Source organism: Trichechus manatus, unplaced genomic scaffold, assembly GCF_000243295.1.
Source record: "Trichechus manatus latirostris isolate Lorelei unplaced genomic scaffold, TriManLat1.0 scaffold00014, whole genome shotgun sequence".
Classification (NCBI taxonomy): Eukaryota; Metazoa; Chordata; class Mammalia; order Sirenia; family Trichechidae; genus Trichechus; species Trichechus manatus.
This window is the reverse complement of record NW_004443950.1, coordinates 19,711,919-19,731,399: the sequence shown is the minus strand read 5'-3', so window position 1 is coordinate 19,731,399 and position 19,481 is coordinate 19,711,919. Positions and strand designations below refer to the sequence as shown.

The following is a 19,481-nucleotide window of genomic DNA, read 5'->3' as shown; positions in this document are numbered from 1 at the left end:
GAGAACAAAGTTCAACAAGATTTATAGGAATATGAAAATACCCAGCACTCAACAAGGCAAAATTCACAATATCTCAGATCTAATCAAAGATTACCAGGCATGTAGAGAAAGAAAAACATGTCCCATAATGAAGAGAATAATCAATCAATTGAAACCGACCCAGAACTGAACACAGATGTTAGAATTAGCGAAGAAGGCCATTAAAATAGTTATTATAACTGTATTCCACATGTTCAAGAACTTAAGTAGAGGTGGAGGAGATATAAAAAAGACCCAAATCAAACTTTAGGAGACGAAAACTACAATGTCAGATATTAAAAAACAAAACACTGTATGAGATTAACAGCAGATTACACATTGCAGAAGAAATGATCAGTGAACTTGAAGACAAAACAATAGAAAGGAAAATAAACAACTAAAAAAAAAGACATCAGTGAAATGAGGGACAGCTTCAGGAGGGCTAACATATGGGTAGTAGGAGTCCTTGAAGGAAAGGAAGGAGTAGAGAATAGGAACAAAAATTAAAGAAAGACTGGCTGGCAACTTTCCAAACATGATAAAAATTATAAACTCACCGATTCGAGAAGCTCAAAGAACTCCAAGTACAAGAAACATGAAAAAAAAACCTATAGCAATGCACATCATAATCAAATTGATCAAAACCTGAGACAAAGGGAAAATATTAAAAGCAGTCAGAGAAAAATAACATGTTATATACAGAAGAATAGAGATAAGGATGGTAGCAGATTTCTCATCAGAAACAATGCAAAGGGAAGATGGTGAAGCAACATCTTTAAAGTACTAAAAAAAAAACTTGTCTAGCTAGAATTCTATATCCAGCATAAAATATCATTCAACTACAAGGTGGAATAAAGATGTTTTTAGACGTACAAAAGCTGAAAGAAATCATCACCAGCAGACCCAAACTATAACCAGATTGATAAGGAAAAGACACACATTATCAATATCAGGTATGAGAGAGGTAAGAACACCACAGATTCTACAAATGTTAAGAGGATAATAAAAGAATAGTATAAAGAACTTTATGCCAATAAAATCAGCTACTTAGATGAAGTGGACAAATTTCTTGAAAGATACATATACCAAAGTTCACTCAAGAAGAAATAGATAACCCAAATAATCCTCTACCTATTAAAGAAACTGAAACTGTAATTTAAAACCTTCTCACAAAGAAAAACTCCAAGGACAAATAGATTCACTGGTGAATTCTACTGAACTAATTCTACACACATTCCCTCCAAAAAAACTGAAGAGGAAGGAATATTTCCCAACTATGCTATAAGACCAGTATTATTCTGATACCAAAACGAGACGAAGACATTCTAAGAAAAGAAAAACTACACACCAAGATCCATCATGAATTATCCTGATACCCAAACCAGACAAAGACATTATAAGAAAACTGCACACCAATACATAATGAACATACATGTAAAAATTCTAAACAAAATTTTAGCAAAGTGAATCCAACAATATATTATAAGGATAATACTTCCTGACCTAGTAGAGTTTATCCCAGGAATGCAGGGTTAGTTTAACATTCATAATCAATCAATGTAATTTACCATATTAACAAACTAAAAAACAAAACCATATGATCATCTAAATATATCCAGAAAAGGTACATGACAAAATCTAATACCCATTTCTGATTTAAAAATAAAAAAAAAACCTCTCAGCAAAAGCAAACTAGGAATAGAAGGGAATTGCTTCAACCTGATAAAAGGTATCTATGAAAAACTTACAGGTTTACAATAGCTAACACCACATGTAATGGTGAAAGACTGGATGGTTTCCCCCGAAGATTAGAAACAAGACAAAGATCTCCACTCTTACTACTTTATTCAACATTGTACTGGAAGTTCTGGCCAGTGAAATAAGGCAAGAAAAGGGGATAAAAGGCATCCAGATTGGAAAGGAAGAAGTAAAACTGTCTTTATTCACAGACATGGTCAACTATGTAGAAAATCTATTAGTGAGTTTAGCAAGGTTGAAAGATACAACATCATCATGCAAAAATCAACTGTACTTCTACATACTAGCAACAAACAATCAGAAATTGAAATAAAAAAATACTATTTACAATAGCATAAAAAAAATGAACTACTTAGGGATACTACTTAAGGATAAATCTCATAGAAGATGTGAAAGACATGTACACTGAAAACTACAAAATATTGCCTAGAGGAATTAAAGAAGACCTAAATAAATGGAGAGATATACCTTGTTCATAAGCTGGAAGACTCAGTATTGACGAATTGTCAATTACCCCCAAATTGATCTATAGATTATATGCAATCTCAATCAAAATCCCAGCAAGCTTCTTGTAGAAATTGACAATTTGATTCTAAAATTGATACGGAAATGCAAAGGGCCTAGAACAATCAATACAACTCTGGAAAAACAACAAAATTGGGGGGCTAACACTATCTGATTTCAAGAATTATTATAAAGCTACAGTCATCAAAGCAGCATCGAATAAGAATAAATAAACAGATACATGGAATAGAATAGAGTCCAGAAATGAACTCACACATATGTAAACAACTAATTTTTTTTTTAATAATATTTTATGGAGTTTTTGGTGAAAGTTTACACAACAAGTTAGGTTCCCATTTGACAATTTCCACACAAATTATTCAGTGACATTAGTTACATTTGTCATAATGAGTTAACATTCTCTTTAATTGTGTTCTGTTTATTTCCTTTCCAGTACTCTAGTTTCTCTGCCCCCTTATCTTCTCATCTTTTGAGTAATTGTTGGCCTTTTGATTTCATACTGATGGCTTTTAAGTAGGACACCGATCTTACAGGTAATATCTATTTTTGTGTGTGCCACTCTGCTGTCTCGCTAAAAGGTGATCTCAGGGGATAGGCTCAGTTCTAGGTTTTTAAAGTGTCTCAGGGCGAAAGTCTCAGGGAGTCCTCTATTCTCTACTGTTCCAGTTTGTCTGTTTTTTAATAAAAATTTGAGTTCTGCTCCATATTTTTCTCCCATTCTATCCGGGACCAATTATTATGACCCTGGTCAGAATGGTCAGTGGTGGTAGTGGGGCACCATCTAGTTCTTCTTGTCTCAGGGTAGATGAGGTTGTGGCTTGTGTAGACTTGTTTCCTTTCTCAGCTGTTGGTTGCCTTCTTACTGTTTTGCTCCCCGTAAGTAGAGACCCATAGTTGTGTCTTAGATGGCCGCTCACAATCTTTTAAAACCCCAGATGGTACTCACTTCACTAGGATGCAGATAATGTAGAACTGTTATGCCAATTAACTGAGTTGCCCCATGAGACTACGGTCCTAAGCCAGAAAGGCTTTCTTTTTGACCTTATCTCAATCCACCTCCTCTCACCTGCTACACACTTCAACTACGCTGATTTCTTTTTATAATTTTATCATGCTTTAGGTGAATGTTTACAGCACATATAAGTTTCTCATTTAAAAATTTATACACAAATTGTTTTGTGACATTTGTTGCAATCCCCACAGTGTGTCAACACTCTCCCCCTTTCCAACCGGGTTCCCTATGTCCAGTTGTCCAGTAAACAACTGATTTTTGACAAAGGTGCAAAAGCACTGCAGTGGAGGAAGAATAGCTGAGGTAGACTGCTTCTGAAATGGTGCCCAATGATCCTAGCCTCCTGATAATCACAACCATTTATAATCCTCTCCTTTTGAGTGTGGCCTAGACCTAGTGACTTGCTTGTAATGAACAGAATACAGCAAAAAGCGATGGAATATCACTTCTGAAATTAGGTTACAAAACACTGTTTGAGTCCCCAGTTAAAAAAGGTGGCAGCATAGACAGTAGTACCCTCACGTCCCCCTAATAGCACTGACAGAAGAAAACATGTAAAGAGTGATGCAACCAGTGATGTCAGGACTCTGGACAGCGAGTGAAGGACTGGAAAGCCAGGCTGAGAACCGAATTACAGGAGAGTTCGAGTGGGGATGGCAGGAAGGTGGAGTTTGCGGACCCTGCATACCCCACTCACTGATCCAGCTCAGTGTGACCATTTTGAGATAGCTACAGGTGGTATCTCCAAATGAAAAGTCCAAGGCGGGGGCAAAATGGAACAATCATACTTAGAGATACTGAAAAAATAGCCCTGGACAGGTGTGACAAAGGTGGGCAGAGTGCATACTGGGACTGGGCAGACCTGAGAGAGAGCGGCGCACTATTGCAGCACAGAGTTGAGTCCTGGGAACCCTGGGGAAACACCACCAGAGTAAAGTGGTGTGACTGGCTGGGGGAATTCACGCAGAGGGCAGGAAGGCCAGACGTGCACCCCTGGGGAGGGGAACACGGTAGGTGCAACACTGCTGACACGTGCTCCTGTACGTGGGGTGAGGCCAGTGGCGGAAGCACCAGGAATGGGACCGGACCCCTTAGCAGCTGTGGAACAGCAACCCACTGAGAAACAGCTAGCCCCTCCACTTCGCTACCACCAGAGAACCAGCCCAGTGTCCCTGTTCCCCGTGCCATGCATCTCACCACGTGCTGGGGTCCAGCCACCAGCACTGTATGCTTTGATGTGCTCCAGGGTCTCACCCTCAAGACCATGCCTCAGTGTGTGCCAGGGACCTGCCCCCGGCACTGTACACCTTACTACACACCAGGCTACCGACCCTAGCTCCCTGCAGAAGGGCCCCACCCCCAGCGCCGTGCAGCCTATAGAGTGGGAAGGGTCTCGTGCCCAGCACCGCAGGCCCTCCGTAGGAGCCCAACTCAGCCCACCCACCTGCAACAGGAAGCCACAATCGGCCAACCAGTGGCTCCAAAACCATAAGCAGATCTCCTGGGCATAGCGTCAGGAGAACCACATCATTACCCTTTCCGGCACAACAGAAATAAGCCTGGGAAACTTCAAGCAGATGCCTAAGAGCTGTTCCAGGATGCAACACAGACCACAGTACATACTCAGTCGGGCCTGACACAGAGAGGACTGGAGAACAGTCCTGTGTCCCCCACTCCAATCCCTACTGATGCAGGAAACCTACCAAGCCAGCACGGGGCTCCATAATCAGAAACAAATCTCTGGGGCAAAACATTGAGAGCCACTGCCTCTACCCCTTCCAGCACGACAGAGAAAAGTCTAGGAAACACCTAGCAGTTGCCTGACACCTGACTCAGGGTGCAACACAAGACAGTACACGAATAGCTGGCCCAGACATAGAGAGGTGAGGCTGACGTAGTGTGGATCCCAAGACACCCGGGCAAGCTGACCTTGGACAGTGCAGCTAGACAAGTACAGCTAGGATAGGCGTTCCTGTGAACCCCAGGAAGAAGCAATGGGGAAGAAGAGCAATTTAAAGAAAAGAAAAGCACTGTTCACAACAGCAAAAAGATGGAAACAACCTAGTTGCCCATGAACAGACGAATGGATCAACAAATGATGGTACATACACACAATGGAATACTATGCAATGATAAAGAAAAATGATGAATCTGCAAAACATCACACAACATGGATGAATCTGGAAGGCATTAAGCTGAGTGACATTATCAGTCGCAAAAGGACAAATATTGCATGAGACCACGATTATAAGAACTCAAGAAAAGGTTTAAACACAGAAAAAAACATTCTTTGATGGTTACGAGGGTGAGGAAGGAGGGAGAGGGGAATTCACTAACTAGACAGTAGACAAGAATTATCTTAGGTGAAGAGAAGGACAACACACAATACAGGGGAAGTCAGCACAACTGGACTAAACCCCAAAGTTAAGAAGTTTCCTGAATACAACCAAACACTTCGAGGGACAGAGTAGCAGGGGTGGGGGTCTGGGGGCCATGGTTTCAGGGGACATCTAGGTCAACTGGCATAACGAAGTTTATTAAGAAAATGTTCTGCATCCCACTTTGGTGAGTGGTGTTTGAGGTCTTAAAAGCTTGCGAGCAGCCATCTAAGATGCATCAACTGGTCCCAACTCACCTAGATCAAAGGAGAATGAGTAACACCAAAGACACAAGGAAAATATTAGCCCAAGAGACAAAAGGGCCACATAAACCGGAGACTCTGTCAGCCTGGGACCAGAAGAACTAGACAGTGCCCGGCTACCACCAATGACCACCCTGACAGGGAATACAACAGAGAGTCCCTGACAGAGCAGGAGAAAAGTGTGGTGCGGAACTCAAACACTGGTAAAAAGACTATACTTAATGGTTTGACTGAGACAGGAGGGACGCTGGAAGACATGGCCCCCGGATTCTCTGTTAGCCCAAAACTAAAACCATTCCTGAGGCCAACTCTTCGGACAAAGATTAGACTGGACTATGAGACACAAAATGATACTTGTGAAGAGTCTGCTTCTTAGCTCAGGTAGATACATGAGGCTAAATTGGCAGCTCCTGTCCGGAGGCAAGATGAGAAGGCAGGGAGGGTCAGGAGCTGGTTGAATGGACGCGGGAAATCCGGGGTGGAAAGGAGGAGCGTGCTCTAACTGCATAGGGAGAGCAACTAGGGTCACATAACAATGTATGTATAAATTTTTACACAAGAGACTGACTGGAATTGTAAACTTTCATTTAAAGCACAACAATTAAAAAAAAAAAAAGGCTAATGCCCTGAGATATTTTTCAAACCCTGAACCAAAATTATACCCAAGGCTATCTTTTAGCCAAATAGATAAGCTCACAAAATAAAGAATATCACCGTGAGTACTGTGCTCCTTTAAAAAATCATCTATATGAGTCCAATGGTCCACAATTACTTTAAAAGAAAAATGAGAAGTTAAGGGGACACGGAAAATAGATTACTGAAAACAGAACAACCAGAACGGAAATAAAGAGAATGTTCACACATCGTGAAGAACGTAACCAATGTCACCGAACAATCTGAGTAGAAATTGTTGAATGAAAACCTAATTTGCTGTGTAAACTTTAACCAAAAACACAATAAAATATTGTTAAAAAACAAAAAGAAAAATAGAAATACTGGAGCTTAACAGTAAAATAACAGAAATGAACAACATCATGGAAAGGCTCAGAAGTAAAATCAAAATGACAGATGAGAGGACCAGCAAACTCGAAGACAGGGTCTTTCGGATTACTTAATCTGAGGAACAAACAGAAAAATAATGAAGAAAAGCAAAGCCTAAGAGATGTGTGGGACACCATCAGGAGGAATAACTTATACGTTACGGGAGTGTCAGAAAAAGAAGAGGGAGAGAACGGGCTAAAAATAATTTTTGAAGAAATAATAGCAGAAAACTTCCCAGACAGGTCTTAAAAGCTTAAGAGCAGCCATCTAAGATAAAATTATTAGTCTCTATTTGTCTGGAACAAAAGAGAAAGAAGGAAACCCAAGAATCAGAGAAGGGACCGGAGTACAGCACTAACTATCTCCATGACCCACTGTCTCCTCTACCCTGAGACCAGACTAGATGGTGCCTGGCTACCACTACCGAACGTTCTGATCAGAGACACAATAGGTGGATCCTGATAGAAAGGGAAAAAATGTGGAATGGAACTTCAAATTCTTAAAGAATCCAGACTTAATGGACCTACTGAGGCTGGAGGAGTCCCCAAGACTACTGCCCTGAGTTACTCTTCAAACCCTGAATTGAAAATATCCCCTGAAGTCACCCATAAACTACAGAACAGTTTAACTCAAAAAGTAAATATTGCCACCCTTGAATATTGCATTCTTTTTTAAAAAATGATCTGTATAAGACCAAGAAGGAGCTGGTGGTGCAACAGTTAAGCACGTGGCTGCCAACTGAAAGGTCAGCAGTTCGAACCTACCAGCCACTCCACCAGAGAGAGATGTGGCAGTCTGCTCCTGTAAACATTTACAGGCTTAGAAACCCTATAGGGCCATTCTACTGTCATATAGGGTCGCTATGAGTCGGAATTGACTCAGTGGCAACGGGTATATAAGATCAAATGTACAATAGCTATTTTAAAGCATAGATGAGAAGGCTGGGGGGCAGGGGCAGGGAGTTTAAGTAAACAGGTATTAAACAAGCAGAACAAAAATAACAAGAATGTTGACACAATGTGAAAAACGTAACCAATGTCACTGATCATTATGTCTAGAAATTGTTGAACGAGAGCAGGTCTTGCTGTGTACATTTTCACCAAAAATAAAATAAAATACTAATTAAAAAAAGAAAAGAAAACTTGCCAAACATCACGAAAGACAGGAAATTTCACGTTCAAGGAGCTCAGTGAATTCCACATAGGATAAATCCTAAAAGAGACTCACCTAGGCATATCACAATCAAACTCTTGAGAACCAAGGAGAAAGAAAATTTTGAGAGCAGCATGAGAAAAGCAAAGTCTCACATACAAGGGTTTTCCAGTAAGACTAAGTGTGGCATCGCTTCAGAAACCATAGACTTTCAGCGCTTTCAGCGTGTCATCCTACAGTAACAATGTATTGTGGGGTTTATAACACACAGAATTAAAAGGTATGACAATTGACGTAAGGTTCTTACACTGTACAGGAAGTGGAATAATATTAAAGATTAAATTCAATTTTTTTTTTTTTTTTTTTTTACAAATATGTCATATTGGCTAAAGCCATGTTGATTATTTTGTGGTTAAAAAGATTACAATCCAAGAAGACTATAGAGAGAGATTTTCTAACGCGCCTACAGCATGCTTGTCATTACACGATACGTGTTTTATTTGCTTTTCTGATTTATAATGGGGTGTAAAGCTGACTGCTAGCTGCTACTGCTGTACATTTAAGTCTCAATGATGCAACTTGACAGCTGTTCACACAAACTCTGAAGAGCTGGACAGACCCATGCTTGTATCACAACAATGTCACCGTTTGCCAGCCATGAGACTTTGGGCCAGTTACTAACTCAAAATAAACATGACCACAGGACCTCTCTCACCCGGTCATTGAGTAATGACATAATGCTTCTTAAGCACTTTACCAGAATACCTGGCGGAAAGTAAACATTAATAAACGTTGCCTATTCTTGTTATCAAGATTGTACTGAAGGATACAACAAGTATTAAAAACATTTCAAAGGGTTTTTTTTAATCAGGAGGTATATGATATTCTAGTTTCAAAAAACGTTTAAAAAAAGGTACCACCGTTGAATGAAATTAGTTCTCATTCATCGTTAACAGTCAAGGCAATCCATTTTGCAGATTAAAAACAGGCTAAAATTCTCATGTGCCTAAAATGTTCAAGGTCACAGGCAGCGTCTCAGGTGCCCCTAAGTACGAAAGAAAGCATTTATTTGCTGTGTTAAAAGTACTGGTGGACGCTCCTCCACCTTCCTTCCCGCAAAGCAGCTCTTTTAAAAGGCAGGGTTGTGTTTAGAAGGAAAATCTTACGCAGAATTCAAATTCCTTTTAAAGTTGCTATTAATCTGAATATTTGGGGGATTTAGTGCTTTAATATTTTTTTTAAATATTAATTGCATTCAGTTATGAAATGAGGACTTCATGTGCTCGAAAGGGATCGATCCCCAATAAGTCCATTGTCCCTCAGAGAAACCGCGTCGAGCATTTCCTTATGGAATCGTGGTAAGTATTTCTAAGGACATGATTCTATCCAGCCTGTGTGTAATTTTCTTGCCAGAGTAGGAACAGTTCCCATGGTCTGCTGCTTGATGGCGAAGCAGCGGTGACGTCCACAGAGGCAACCTCAGTGCCTGCTCACCTAAAACTCACCTTGGTCTCTCTGGAGAGGGGTTGGGGCTTCGAGGAGGAGGTGTGCGGGGCACAGCTGGCTTCGGCGCGATGCTGGCTGCAGGGAGGAGGCCATGGACGATATGCTTCTACAAAAAAGGATACCCGGTGGAAGTCATGGCGGGGAGAGGGTCACCCAGGTCCTGCCACACGGCCTCCCTCTAATCTGTTTACCTCTCTCAGCAGCACCTACCATCCTGCCCCAAGCAATGTGTTACTTTATATCTCCACCACCTGGGAGATCTTCCAGGACAGGAACAACTTTTACTCACCTTTGAATTCCCCGGGGGCTGGCACCTAGTAGGTCTTTCAGAAAGGCCTGGTGAATTTTTTTGTTTTTTGAAAGAGTGAATCCTCATAGTATGCTAAGCACTTCTCACTTGCACCACTATACTCATTTTCTAACTACCATCCCCAGCTGCCACTTCCTAAAACACACAATGATCCTATCTACTCAGCACTGCAGACCGTTCTCAGGATGACAGGTCGAGCTTGGCAGAGAAGGCCACTGTCCTGGATTTAATTATGTCCCTCCAAAAATGTGTGCATCAGTTGGGCTGGGCCATGATTCCCTGTTTTGTGTGATTTTCCTGTATGTTGTAAATCCTGCCTCTATGATGTTAATGATGGAGAATGGGCGGTAATTGGGTTACCGAGGCAGGGCTCAATCTACAAGATTGGATTGTGTCCTGAGGCAATCTCTTGAGATATAAAAGACAGAAGTGAGCAGAGAGACAGCGGGACCTCACAGGAGCTGTGCGTGTTCTTTGGACCCGGGGTCCCTGAGCGGAGAAGCTCCTAGTCTGAGGGAACATTGATGAAAAGGCCAACAGAGAGAGAAAGCTGATGCCCTGAATTTGGACTTTTAGCCTACTTTTTACTGTGATGAAAAAAATTTCTGTTTGTTAAAGCTATCCACTTGCGGTATTTCTGTTACAGCAGCACTAGATGACTAAGACGGCCACTGTAAGTTGGTTCTGACCAGTGGACCCAGCTTCATTTCTTGCTACCCTCCTCATCTCTACACATTCTCTATGCTTTAGCACTCAGGACTGCCTTCCATTTCCTGAACGGCACACAATTCATTCTGTTTCGGGCCTTTATATGTGAATACTGTTTTCTCCATCTAGAATTCCCTTTCTTTACTCCCCTTCAAGGCCCAGGTCAACTCCCCCAACTGACTTAGCTGTCCCTTCTTGGCACACACCTCTACAGTAGTCCTTGTCTTACCATTCTGTGCTGAATTAGTCATTGGTCTGTCTACAATCTAGACAGTGTAGCCAATCAGTTGTGTGTACTGGGTACACATCAGGAACTCAGTAATGCTTACTGCTGTGAATAAAAACTCAATAAACATGCTGACTTAGCAAAACTGCAACGCAAAAATATACTTCAAGAGTATGCATGAAAACATTAACAGTGGTTTTCTTTGGATGGTAGAGTTTGCTTCTCAACATCACCTGTCTAAAGTGACTTCATCACTCAGCTGTAGGACTGAGCATGCAAAGCCAAGTCGGACATGTTCTCAGACCCAGCTTTAAAAGAATTCAGGAGTGCACTCATCAGATGCTTCTTCTGTTCGGGAAGAACTGAATGTAAGTAGGTTTGGGGTTTTGCAGGACAAATATGGAAAACGGAGAAAGCAGCAAAGGAACTGAGGGTGTATACAAGAACTGATTATGATGATGAACTGTAGAATTAGAGCTGGAGGAGGGAAGCCAGGACGTGAGGGACGTGATGCTCCGTTAAAAGTTGGCTGGATCGATAAGTTGTTAAGTTCCAGAGCTGGGCAGAGGCAAGTGTTAACGGACTGTTGGGGTTCGGATACTAGAGGTGAACTGGCGAGACCGGAGGTGTGGTCGGAGGATGAGATTGGGAGTATGAGCATGCAGTGACCGGGAAGCCATGGAAAGATCTGGCCAGAAGCATTCCAAGCAGAAGGAATAGCAACGACAAAGGCCTAAAGGAACAAAAGGAAGGCCGGTATAATTGGGGGGAGGGGGGGTACTGCGTTGGGGTCTAATGAGGGGAGAGGCACGATCAGATTTAAGTTGTAAAAGAGGCCCTTTGGCTGCAACGTGGAGAATGGACCTAGAGGAAGAGAAGGAAGGTGAGACGCTGGAGGCCAGTAGGGCGCCGATGAGCTTCCAGATACATTTTGTGATAGAATCGATGGGACTTGTTGATGGGGCGTACTGGTGGGCGAGGGAGGGAGGAATCAAGAATGTTTCGCTCAGTAATGAACTCCCCAGCACTGGAGCGAACGTTGTAGGGGAGACAGGGTGACTTCTGTCCGAATGTGGCCAACCCTGGGATAGAGGATTCTGTAGAACACAAAAAATCCGGGTTTCTCGAACTGAAAACCACTTCCTCTCGGGCTGCTACCTTGCCCCAATCTCAGGCTACATCCCAAAACTGCCCCCAGGCCCTTACCCCTTTACTCCTGGTCCCCCGGGGGGCCAAAGCGCAGGACAGGCGAGTATCTACTTACAAACTGGCTCTTCTGGCTTCTCCGAAATCCCTGGAGCATCCTTGCAGCTGGGGAAGACCAGACCAGGGGCCGCACTCACACTCTCGCCGGAGCCTGGGACCACTCCCTAAACCTGGCTCCGCTCACTCCGGCCTAGCCCGGGACGCTTTTTCTTCGCCACGGACTTCGCAACAGCCATGTCTGCCATTGGCTCTGTTTTCTCCTTGGCCAATCAAAGCCAAGCTTACTGCCATGCCCGTCACTCTTGGCAACCAGCGGGTCGCATTCAAATCTTCACCAATGAGGAAAGAGTCCGCGCTGCTCGTTCTTTTACTGGTCACTTCAGATGTCCATCTCTAACTCCATAGCCAATCCGGCGCTCTGGGAGGCGGAGAGCGGGGAAGATGGAGACCTGAGCAGACTTGGTCACAGGTAACTCGGCTGGAAGCAGTTTGTGGGGGCCTAGGCAGCGTCCCGGCTGTTTCGGCCCGTGCCCTAGTCTAGACTGAGGAGCCACAGCGCAGACCGAGCTGGGGTGTCAGGGGCCGGGCAGATGACTAATATGCGGGACACGGCCACTTGGAGAGGAATCTCCTGATTCTTAGCCTTTGGTCGTCTCTTTAAAACACTCCAGACGGGATCTTGCCAAAGAGGCCCCGGTTTCCAGTCCAGTGTGGGGCCGTGTGCACGAGAGCCTGCTCCAGTGCAATCTTGCATTTCTCTCATTAAATCCAGACCACCGATGGAAAGGACTCCCTCTGATGACACAGGCCCCATACACGTGCCTTTTGGGTACGTTGTGGCCAGTGAGAAATGGCGTGGGTCGCAGCTGGCGCAGGGGATGCAAGGTCAGTGGGCTGCCCTCTGCATAATCTTGCTCCCCCCCCCCCCCCGCTTTTTAACATGTCTGACACTTTTCCTCTAAAGCTCGTGAAAGTCATTTTCTTGTCTGTATTTTAAGGGAAAATTAAGCTTATTTTTGAGGATCGCCTGACACCGGTAGATTTTTACTTGTCTCACCGATCCTGTATTCTTTATATCACCGAAGCTGATTTGGTGGCAGGAAATGGCTACAGAAAGAGGCTTGTTCGGGTTAGAAATGTAAGTAGTGAATTAAACAAAATAGAAATGAAAGTTTACTTGTATCTCGCCCTTTCCCCATCCCTTGGAATAATTTATATAAAACATTGACTATTCCAAACACTCTGCCTCCTCTTTTTCCTGAAATCAAGGAGTGATGTCTTTCTTCATCTTCACAGGAATTTTGTTACAAAATGGTTTATTGTCTAATTTTTCTTCTTTGAAGTCTAGTAATCTTCAAGCGATTGTATTAGTTGAAAAGACACAGATGATTGAACAATACTTCCCAGCTGTGCAGAAGTTTACTGTGCTGGACCTTGGGATGGTGTTGCTTCCAGTGGCCAGCCAGATGGAAGCCTCCTGCCTCATTATCCAGTTAGTAAGTACTGACTCCTCCACAAAGCCCTGGCAGCTTACTGCTTCCAGCTGACCTTACTATAGGCACCAGCCATCAGTCCAATCTATATCATTCCATATGTTGGTTTATAAAACCTTTTTGCGAAATTTAACTTCAGAAGCTGTCTTGCAGCCAGCTGAGCCTGCAGCCCATTTTAGGCACATGTATAACAAAGGGAAGCAGTTGGAAACTGATTTTAGACTCCCAGGCTGTGGTGACTCTGTCATTCATTCTGCACTTACACCAGTGAAAATGTCAGCTAGCAGGTGCTCTGCCTCATCCCCACGTATCTTTTGTTAAGCGTCAGGACGCTTCCATGTGGAAGTTTATAATTTTTTTTTTTTTTTAAACTGGTTCTCATTATCCTCACTGATTTTTCAGCTTGGCTGCAGAATCTTCTGGGAAACATTGTCAGTGATGTCTAGGACTTATTTCAGACCTGTCAATCAGAACGTGGGGGTAGGGCCTGAGCTTCAATTTTTTGTTATTATTAATTTTTTTTTTTTACATTTTTTAAAAACTGTGCTTTAGGTGAAAGTTTACAGCTCAAGTTAATTTCTCATTCAAAAATTTATACCCATATTGTTTTGTCACATTGGTTGCAATCCCCACAATGAGACAGCACGATCCCCCTTTCCACCTCGGGTTCCCAGTGTCCATTCGTCCGGTTGCTGTCCCTTCCTGCCTTCTCATCTTGCTTTTGGACAGGAGTTGCCCATTTGGTCTCATATTCTTGATTGAACTAAGAAGCACCTTCCTCATGTGTGTTATTTTTTGTTTTATAGGCCTGTCTAATCTTTGTCTGAAAAGTGTGCTTCAGGAATGGTTTCAGTTCTGGTTTAGCAGAGTGTCCAGGTGCCATAGTTTCGGGGGTTCCTCCCATCTGTCAGACCAGTAAGTCTGGTCTTTTTTCTCCCACTCTGTCTGGGACTGTCTGTTGTGATCCCTGTCAGAGCAGTCGTCGGTGGCACCATCTAGTTCTTCTGGTCTCAGGCTAGTGGAGTCTCTGGTTCACGTGGTCCTTCCGTCCTTTGGGCTAATATTTTCCTTGTGTCTTTGGTTTTCTTCATTCTCCTTTGCTCCAGATGGAATGGGACCAACAGATGTATCTTAGATGACTGTTCTCAAGCTTTTAAGACCTCAGACGCTACTCACCAAAGTGGGATGTAGAACGTTTTCTTTATGAGCTATGTTATGCCAGTTGACCTAGATGTTGCCTGACACTGGTCCCCAGCCCCCTTTTGTTGTGACTCTGATGTGCAGCTAGGGTTGAGAACCAAGTTAGAAATGCAAACAGCCCCCTATTGTCACAGATCCCTCTCCCTTGCCCCCTCTACACCCCTTGCTTCACTATCCCTAACTTCTTTGATAAAATGCTTCTTTGTATAACCACCACTAACTGAAAACTAGATTTCTCCTTTGATCAGCAGACTTCCTCCAGGTCTCGTATCAAGCCGACTCAGTCTAGATATGGCCATCATTTAATCCTACACAATTGAAAAGTTTCTTTATGAACCATAGGAAAGTGCTTGGATTCCTCAGAGTATGTTTTCCATTAATTTTGTCCTAAGCATTCTGAAAATTGAAGTTTTTGTAACTTATTCATTTTTAATCTCTCTTTTGTATGGTCATATGGTTCAACTTGCAGTAACTTTGCTGGTGTCTGAAAAATTATATTCATGGTAGATGAAGTCATGAAAAGTAAGACACTTGCGTTTGCAGCTGTAACTCACACTGAACCAATAGAAAAGCTAAATTTCCACCAAACAAATTTTAAGAAGACAGCCCATCCTCTAGAGGGCGCTCATGTGCTTTTCCCTCTTTAATTTCTGGTTCAGGTCCAAGAACAAACCAAAGAGCCCAGTAAGAACCCTTTTGTCAGGAAGAAATGCGCTCTGCTCTCTGAGCCATCCCTCCTTCGAACTGTGCAGCAGATCCCAGGAGTTGGAAAAGTTAAAGCTCCCCTTCTGCTTCAGAAATTCCCAAGTATCCAACAACTGAGTAACGCATCCATCCAAGAACTAGAGCAAGTCGTTGGACGAGCAGTAGCCCAGCAAATTCACGCATTTTTCACAGAGTCCAGGTGACCGCTCGCCTTGTGGCATCTACAACATTTTCTCCTTCAGACCAGAAATGACATAATTTTGTATTTAAAAGCCAAGAAAAAGTATTTCCTCTCACACTGAAACATGAGGTGCGGCCTAAAACGGGGCCTCACTCTCTGAGTTCAGGCCTTTCAATTAGTGGGTACCAGATGGCACTGCCCTCATTCTCCTAGGATGAAAAGGGCCTTTGGGGATCTTCCTAAGAGTCAGTTTCATTTAGGGACTCTCATACTCAGCAGAAAACCGGTTTGGGCAGATTTTAATGTGTGACCTTAACCTACGTCCATCATGGAAAGGTCTTCTAAAGCTTCAGGTGGTGGATATGAACATCTAAAGAAAACAAACCTACAATTAAGCACTGTGTATCATAAACCCCTAGATCCTGGTGTCAGTGCTGCTGTTGTTCAGGTCTGGTCTAAATATACCTGTGCTTTGAGGCTGCCAATGTAAATAAACAATTATACTGCCTTTCTTTCTCTTTTTTTTTGGTAGCTGTACAGTGTTTATAATCACTAGGCAGGTCTTGTGAACACCCAGTTCTTTGAGAGAAAACCTGGTGTGTGAAGTACCCATTTAAAGATAAACTAATGCATGAGAGAGGAAAAGAACGTGTTTGTAAAATGTACGGCCCAACAAAGGCAGGGTATGCAAAAAAATAGTAGGAGCAGCTGCATCCAGTGAGGGGAGCTGGGGGCTGGGGACCAAAGGGTAAAATTGTCCATCCAAAGGATAAATACAATTTAAAGATCTCATGTTTTAAAAGGTACTAAGATAACTTGAAGCCTTTAAGTTCTGCTTTAAACTCAAACAATAGAAATATTTTGGGCCTTAGGATAGAAATCATTTGAAAGAAGGAATTAAGATGAAATAAAAGTAAAAAACATGAACTCAGCAAAAAGGGGGAAACAACCTAAGTGCCTGTCAACGGATGAATGGATAAACAAAATGTACATACATACAATGGAATACTATGCAGCCATAAAGAATGATGAATCCTTGAAACATAACGTGGGTGAATCTGGAGGACGTTATGTTGAGTGAAGTAAGTCAATCATAAAAGCACAAAGGTTTTATGATCTCACTTTTTATTAGAAGAATAAGTGTACATACAGAGACCAACATTCTTTGGTGGTTACCAGGGATTGGTGGTGGAGAGAGGATTCACTCTCTGGATAGACCCCAAAAACCAAACCCGCTACCATCGAGTCAGTTCCAACTCATAGTGACCCTATAGGACAGAGTAGAACTGCCCCATAGAGTTTCCAAGGGGCACCCGGTGGATTCGAATTGCCGACCTTTTGGTTAGCAGCCTAACTCTTAACCACCACACCATCAGGTTTCCCTCTGGATAGCAGATGCTTGTTATTTTTGATGATGGGAAATGTAACACCAAATGTGGGTGAAATGTGCACAGCTAGACCAAGGTAAACGATGTCACTAAGATGTACACCAAAAGGGCCTTTTTTGGTAATTGCTATGGTATATATAATTCCGCAACAACCAAAAGTATGTATGTGCAGGTATATATGTATGCATATATGTGTATAGGTATGAATGTGTATAGAGGTGTGTGCATATGTATACATATATTCACATACATAATAAACCACATAGGGGACACACAGATAGTTCTTAGACATAACTAAACACCTCGCAGGATTGGCTTTCTGGGTTTAAAGGCTTAGCACCAGTCTTGTGGGACAACTCGATCAGTTGGCATAATATAGTTCATAAGGGTTATGTTCTATACCCGAGTTTGGTGAGTAGTGTCTGGGGTCTTAAAAGCTTACGAGCTTTTAAATAATGTCACTAAAAAGTACGCAAGAAAGAAGGACCTGTTGGTAATTGCTATGACGTATATAATTTTGAAACAGCAAAAACAACCAAAGAACATATGTGCGGATGTATATGTAGGCATATATGTGTATGCTGTTGTTAGGGATACTTCTTAGACATAACCAAACACCTTGCAGGATTGGATTTCTGGGTTTGAAGGATTAGGACCATAGTCTCGTGAGACATCTCTGTTAATTGGCTTAATATATTTCATAAAGTTATGTTCTACATCCTAGTTTGGTGAGTAGTGTCTGAGGTCTTAAAAGCTTGCGAGTGGCTATCTAAGATAAAACTATTGGTCTCTACTCATCTGGAACAAAAAAGAAAGAAGGAATCCAAAGACTCGGAGAGGAAACTAGTCTACAGGACTAATAGGCTACACGAACCATCGCCTCATCTACCCTGAGACCAAAAGAACTAGATGGTGCCTGACTACCACTACCAACCATTCTGATCGGGCCACAGTCGATGCACCCTGATAGAATGGGAGGAAAATGTAGAACAGAAGTCTTAAAAAATTCAGACTCACTGGACCAGTTGAGACTGGACGACTCCCCAGTACTATTGCCCTGAGATACTTTAAACCTTGAATCAAAAGTATCCCCTGAGGTCACCTTTTAGCTAAATAACAGATTGGCTCACAAAATAAAGACTATCACCCACGAGTACTTTGCTTCTTTGAAAAGTCTTCAATATGAGACCAAACAGTCAACAATTACTTTAAAAACAAAGATAAGAACATAAGGGCAGGGAAACTAGGTTACTGGAAACAGAACCACCAGAACGGAAATAAAGAGAATGCTCACGCATTGTGAAGAATGTAACCAACGTCACCGAACAATTTGAGTAGGAATTGTTGAATGGGAACCTAATCTGTTGTGTAAACTTTCACCAAAAACACAAAAAAAATTATTTAAAAAATAAACAAAAACATTAACTCGGCATAGATGAATGTGTTTATTTAAATATTTATACAGACATGGCCCTAGGAGCAGTGAATAAACTTTCCTAAAGGTGGCTGCTTCCCTTTCGATATTGCACAATAGAAAATATTTAAATTCTTGTTAATTTACAAAAATTAGATTTCAATGCTATATTTTTTAGCTATATACTTGTACTATGTCAACAGTGAGTCTTACTAGAATCACGGCATCATCCAACGTATAGCAAGAGAAATCGATTGGCAGAATGTCATATTTTAAAAGTCAAACAGCTTTGAACTTCAGTCATTTACATCTGTACCTGAAAAAATGTGAAGCTACTTTTTAACCCAAGACTCTTAAAATAATACAACTATGTACTTTCTACTTTAAACAAAATGAAAAATGTTTTGAGTATCAAACAGTATATTATCTACCTTGTAGACAGCATCTTCATCTAACACTGCCACGGTGTTAGCAGTTTTTAAATGACATGAAACTAGAATAAAAGCTGCTCCTAAATTGTTTTCATTTAATAAGTCATGGCAAATTTGGCACTAGACTTTCTGTGGAAGTAGCATTCGTATTATGTGGAAATAATAGTAAAATTTTGTCATTTTAGATTAATGAGGACACATTAGGAAGCAGCTCTGTGGAACACATTTTTAGTAACACTAATTTAAGACTGTCACTGTAGTTCCCTGACCTGCCTTAATTCACGGGTTGTCTGAATTCTAGGTTAAAGAAAGATCTCTTATAACCCAAGCCTGGAAGCTTACAAATAGGGCTAATGTAGGTAATCCAGATCCAACTCTGAAGGTGACTGAAAGTCATAATCATTAAATAGGGATATTTTCAACACTATTTACAATACTTGATACAATAAATAACTTGCAGCAGTATCAAAAAACCAAACCCATTGCTGTTGAGTCAATTCCGACTCATAGCAACCTTACAGGACAGAGTAGAACTGCCTCGTAGGGTTTCCAAGGCTGTAATCTTT

General features: G+C 41.9%; 2 protein-coding genes across 2 annotated transcripts in view; one reads left to right on the top strand and one right to left on the bottom strand.

Moving 5' to 3' along the window:
- Positions 1-12,200, bottom strand: part of CEP89 (centrosomal protein 89) — a 78,009-nt gene extending 65,809 nt beyond the window's left edge. Inside the window, exons 1-2 of the mRNA XM_012554169.1 lie at positions 12,162-12,200; positions 9,653-9,759 (exon numbers count right to left, since the gene is read on the bottom strand). Coding sequence (XP_012409623.1) covers positions 9,653-9,759; positions 12,162-12,200 — 146 coding nt within the window. The remainder of the gene's footprint in view (positions 1-9,652; positions 9,760-12,161) is intronic.
- Positions 12,201-12,554: 354 nt separating this feature from the next.
- On the top strand, positions 12,555-16,645 carry FAAP24 (FA core complex associated protein 24). The gene is made up of 5 exons (XM_004371683.2): positions 12,555-12,572; positions 12,876-12,988; positions 13,102-13,241; positions 13,447-13,599; positions 15,456-16,645. The coding sequence occupies exons 2-5, from the start codon at positions 12,883-12,885 to the stop codon at positions 15,702-15,704; spliced, it is 648 nt and encodes a 215-aa protein (XP_004371740.1). The 5' UTR covers positions 12,555-12,572; positions 12,876-12,882; the 3' UTR covers positions 15,705-16,645.
- Positions 16,646-19,481: the final 2,836 nt, after the last annotated feature.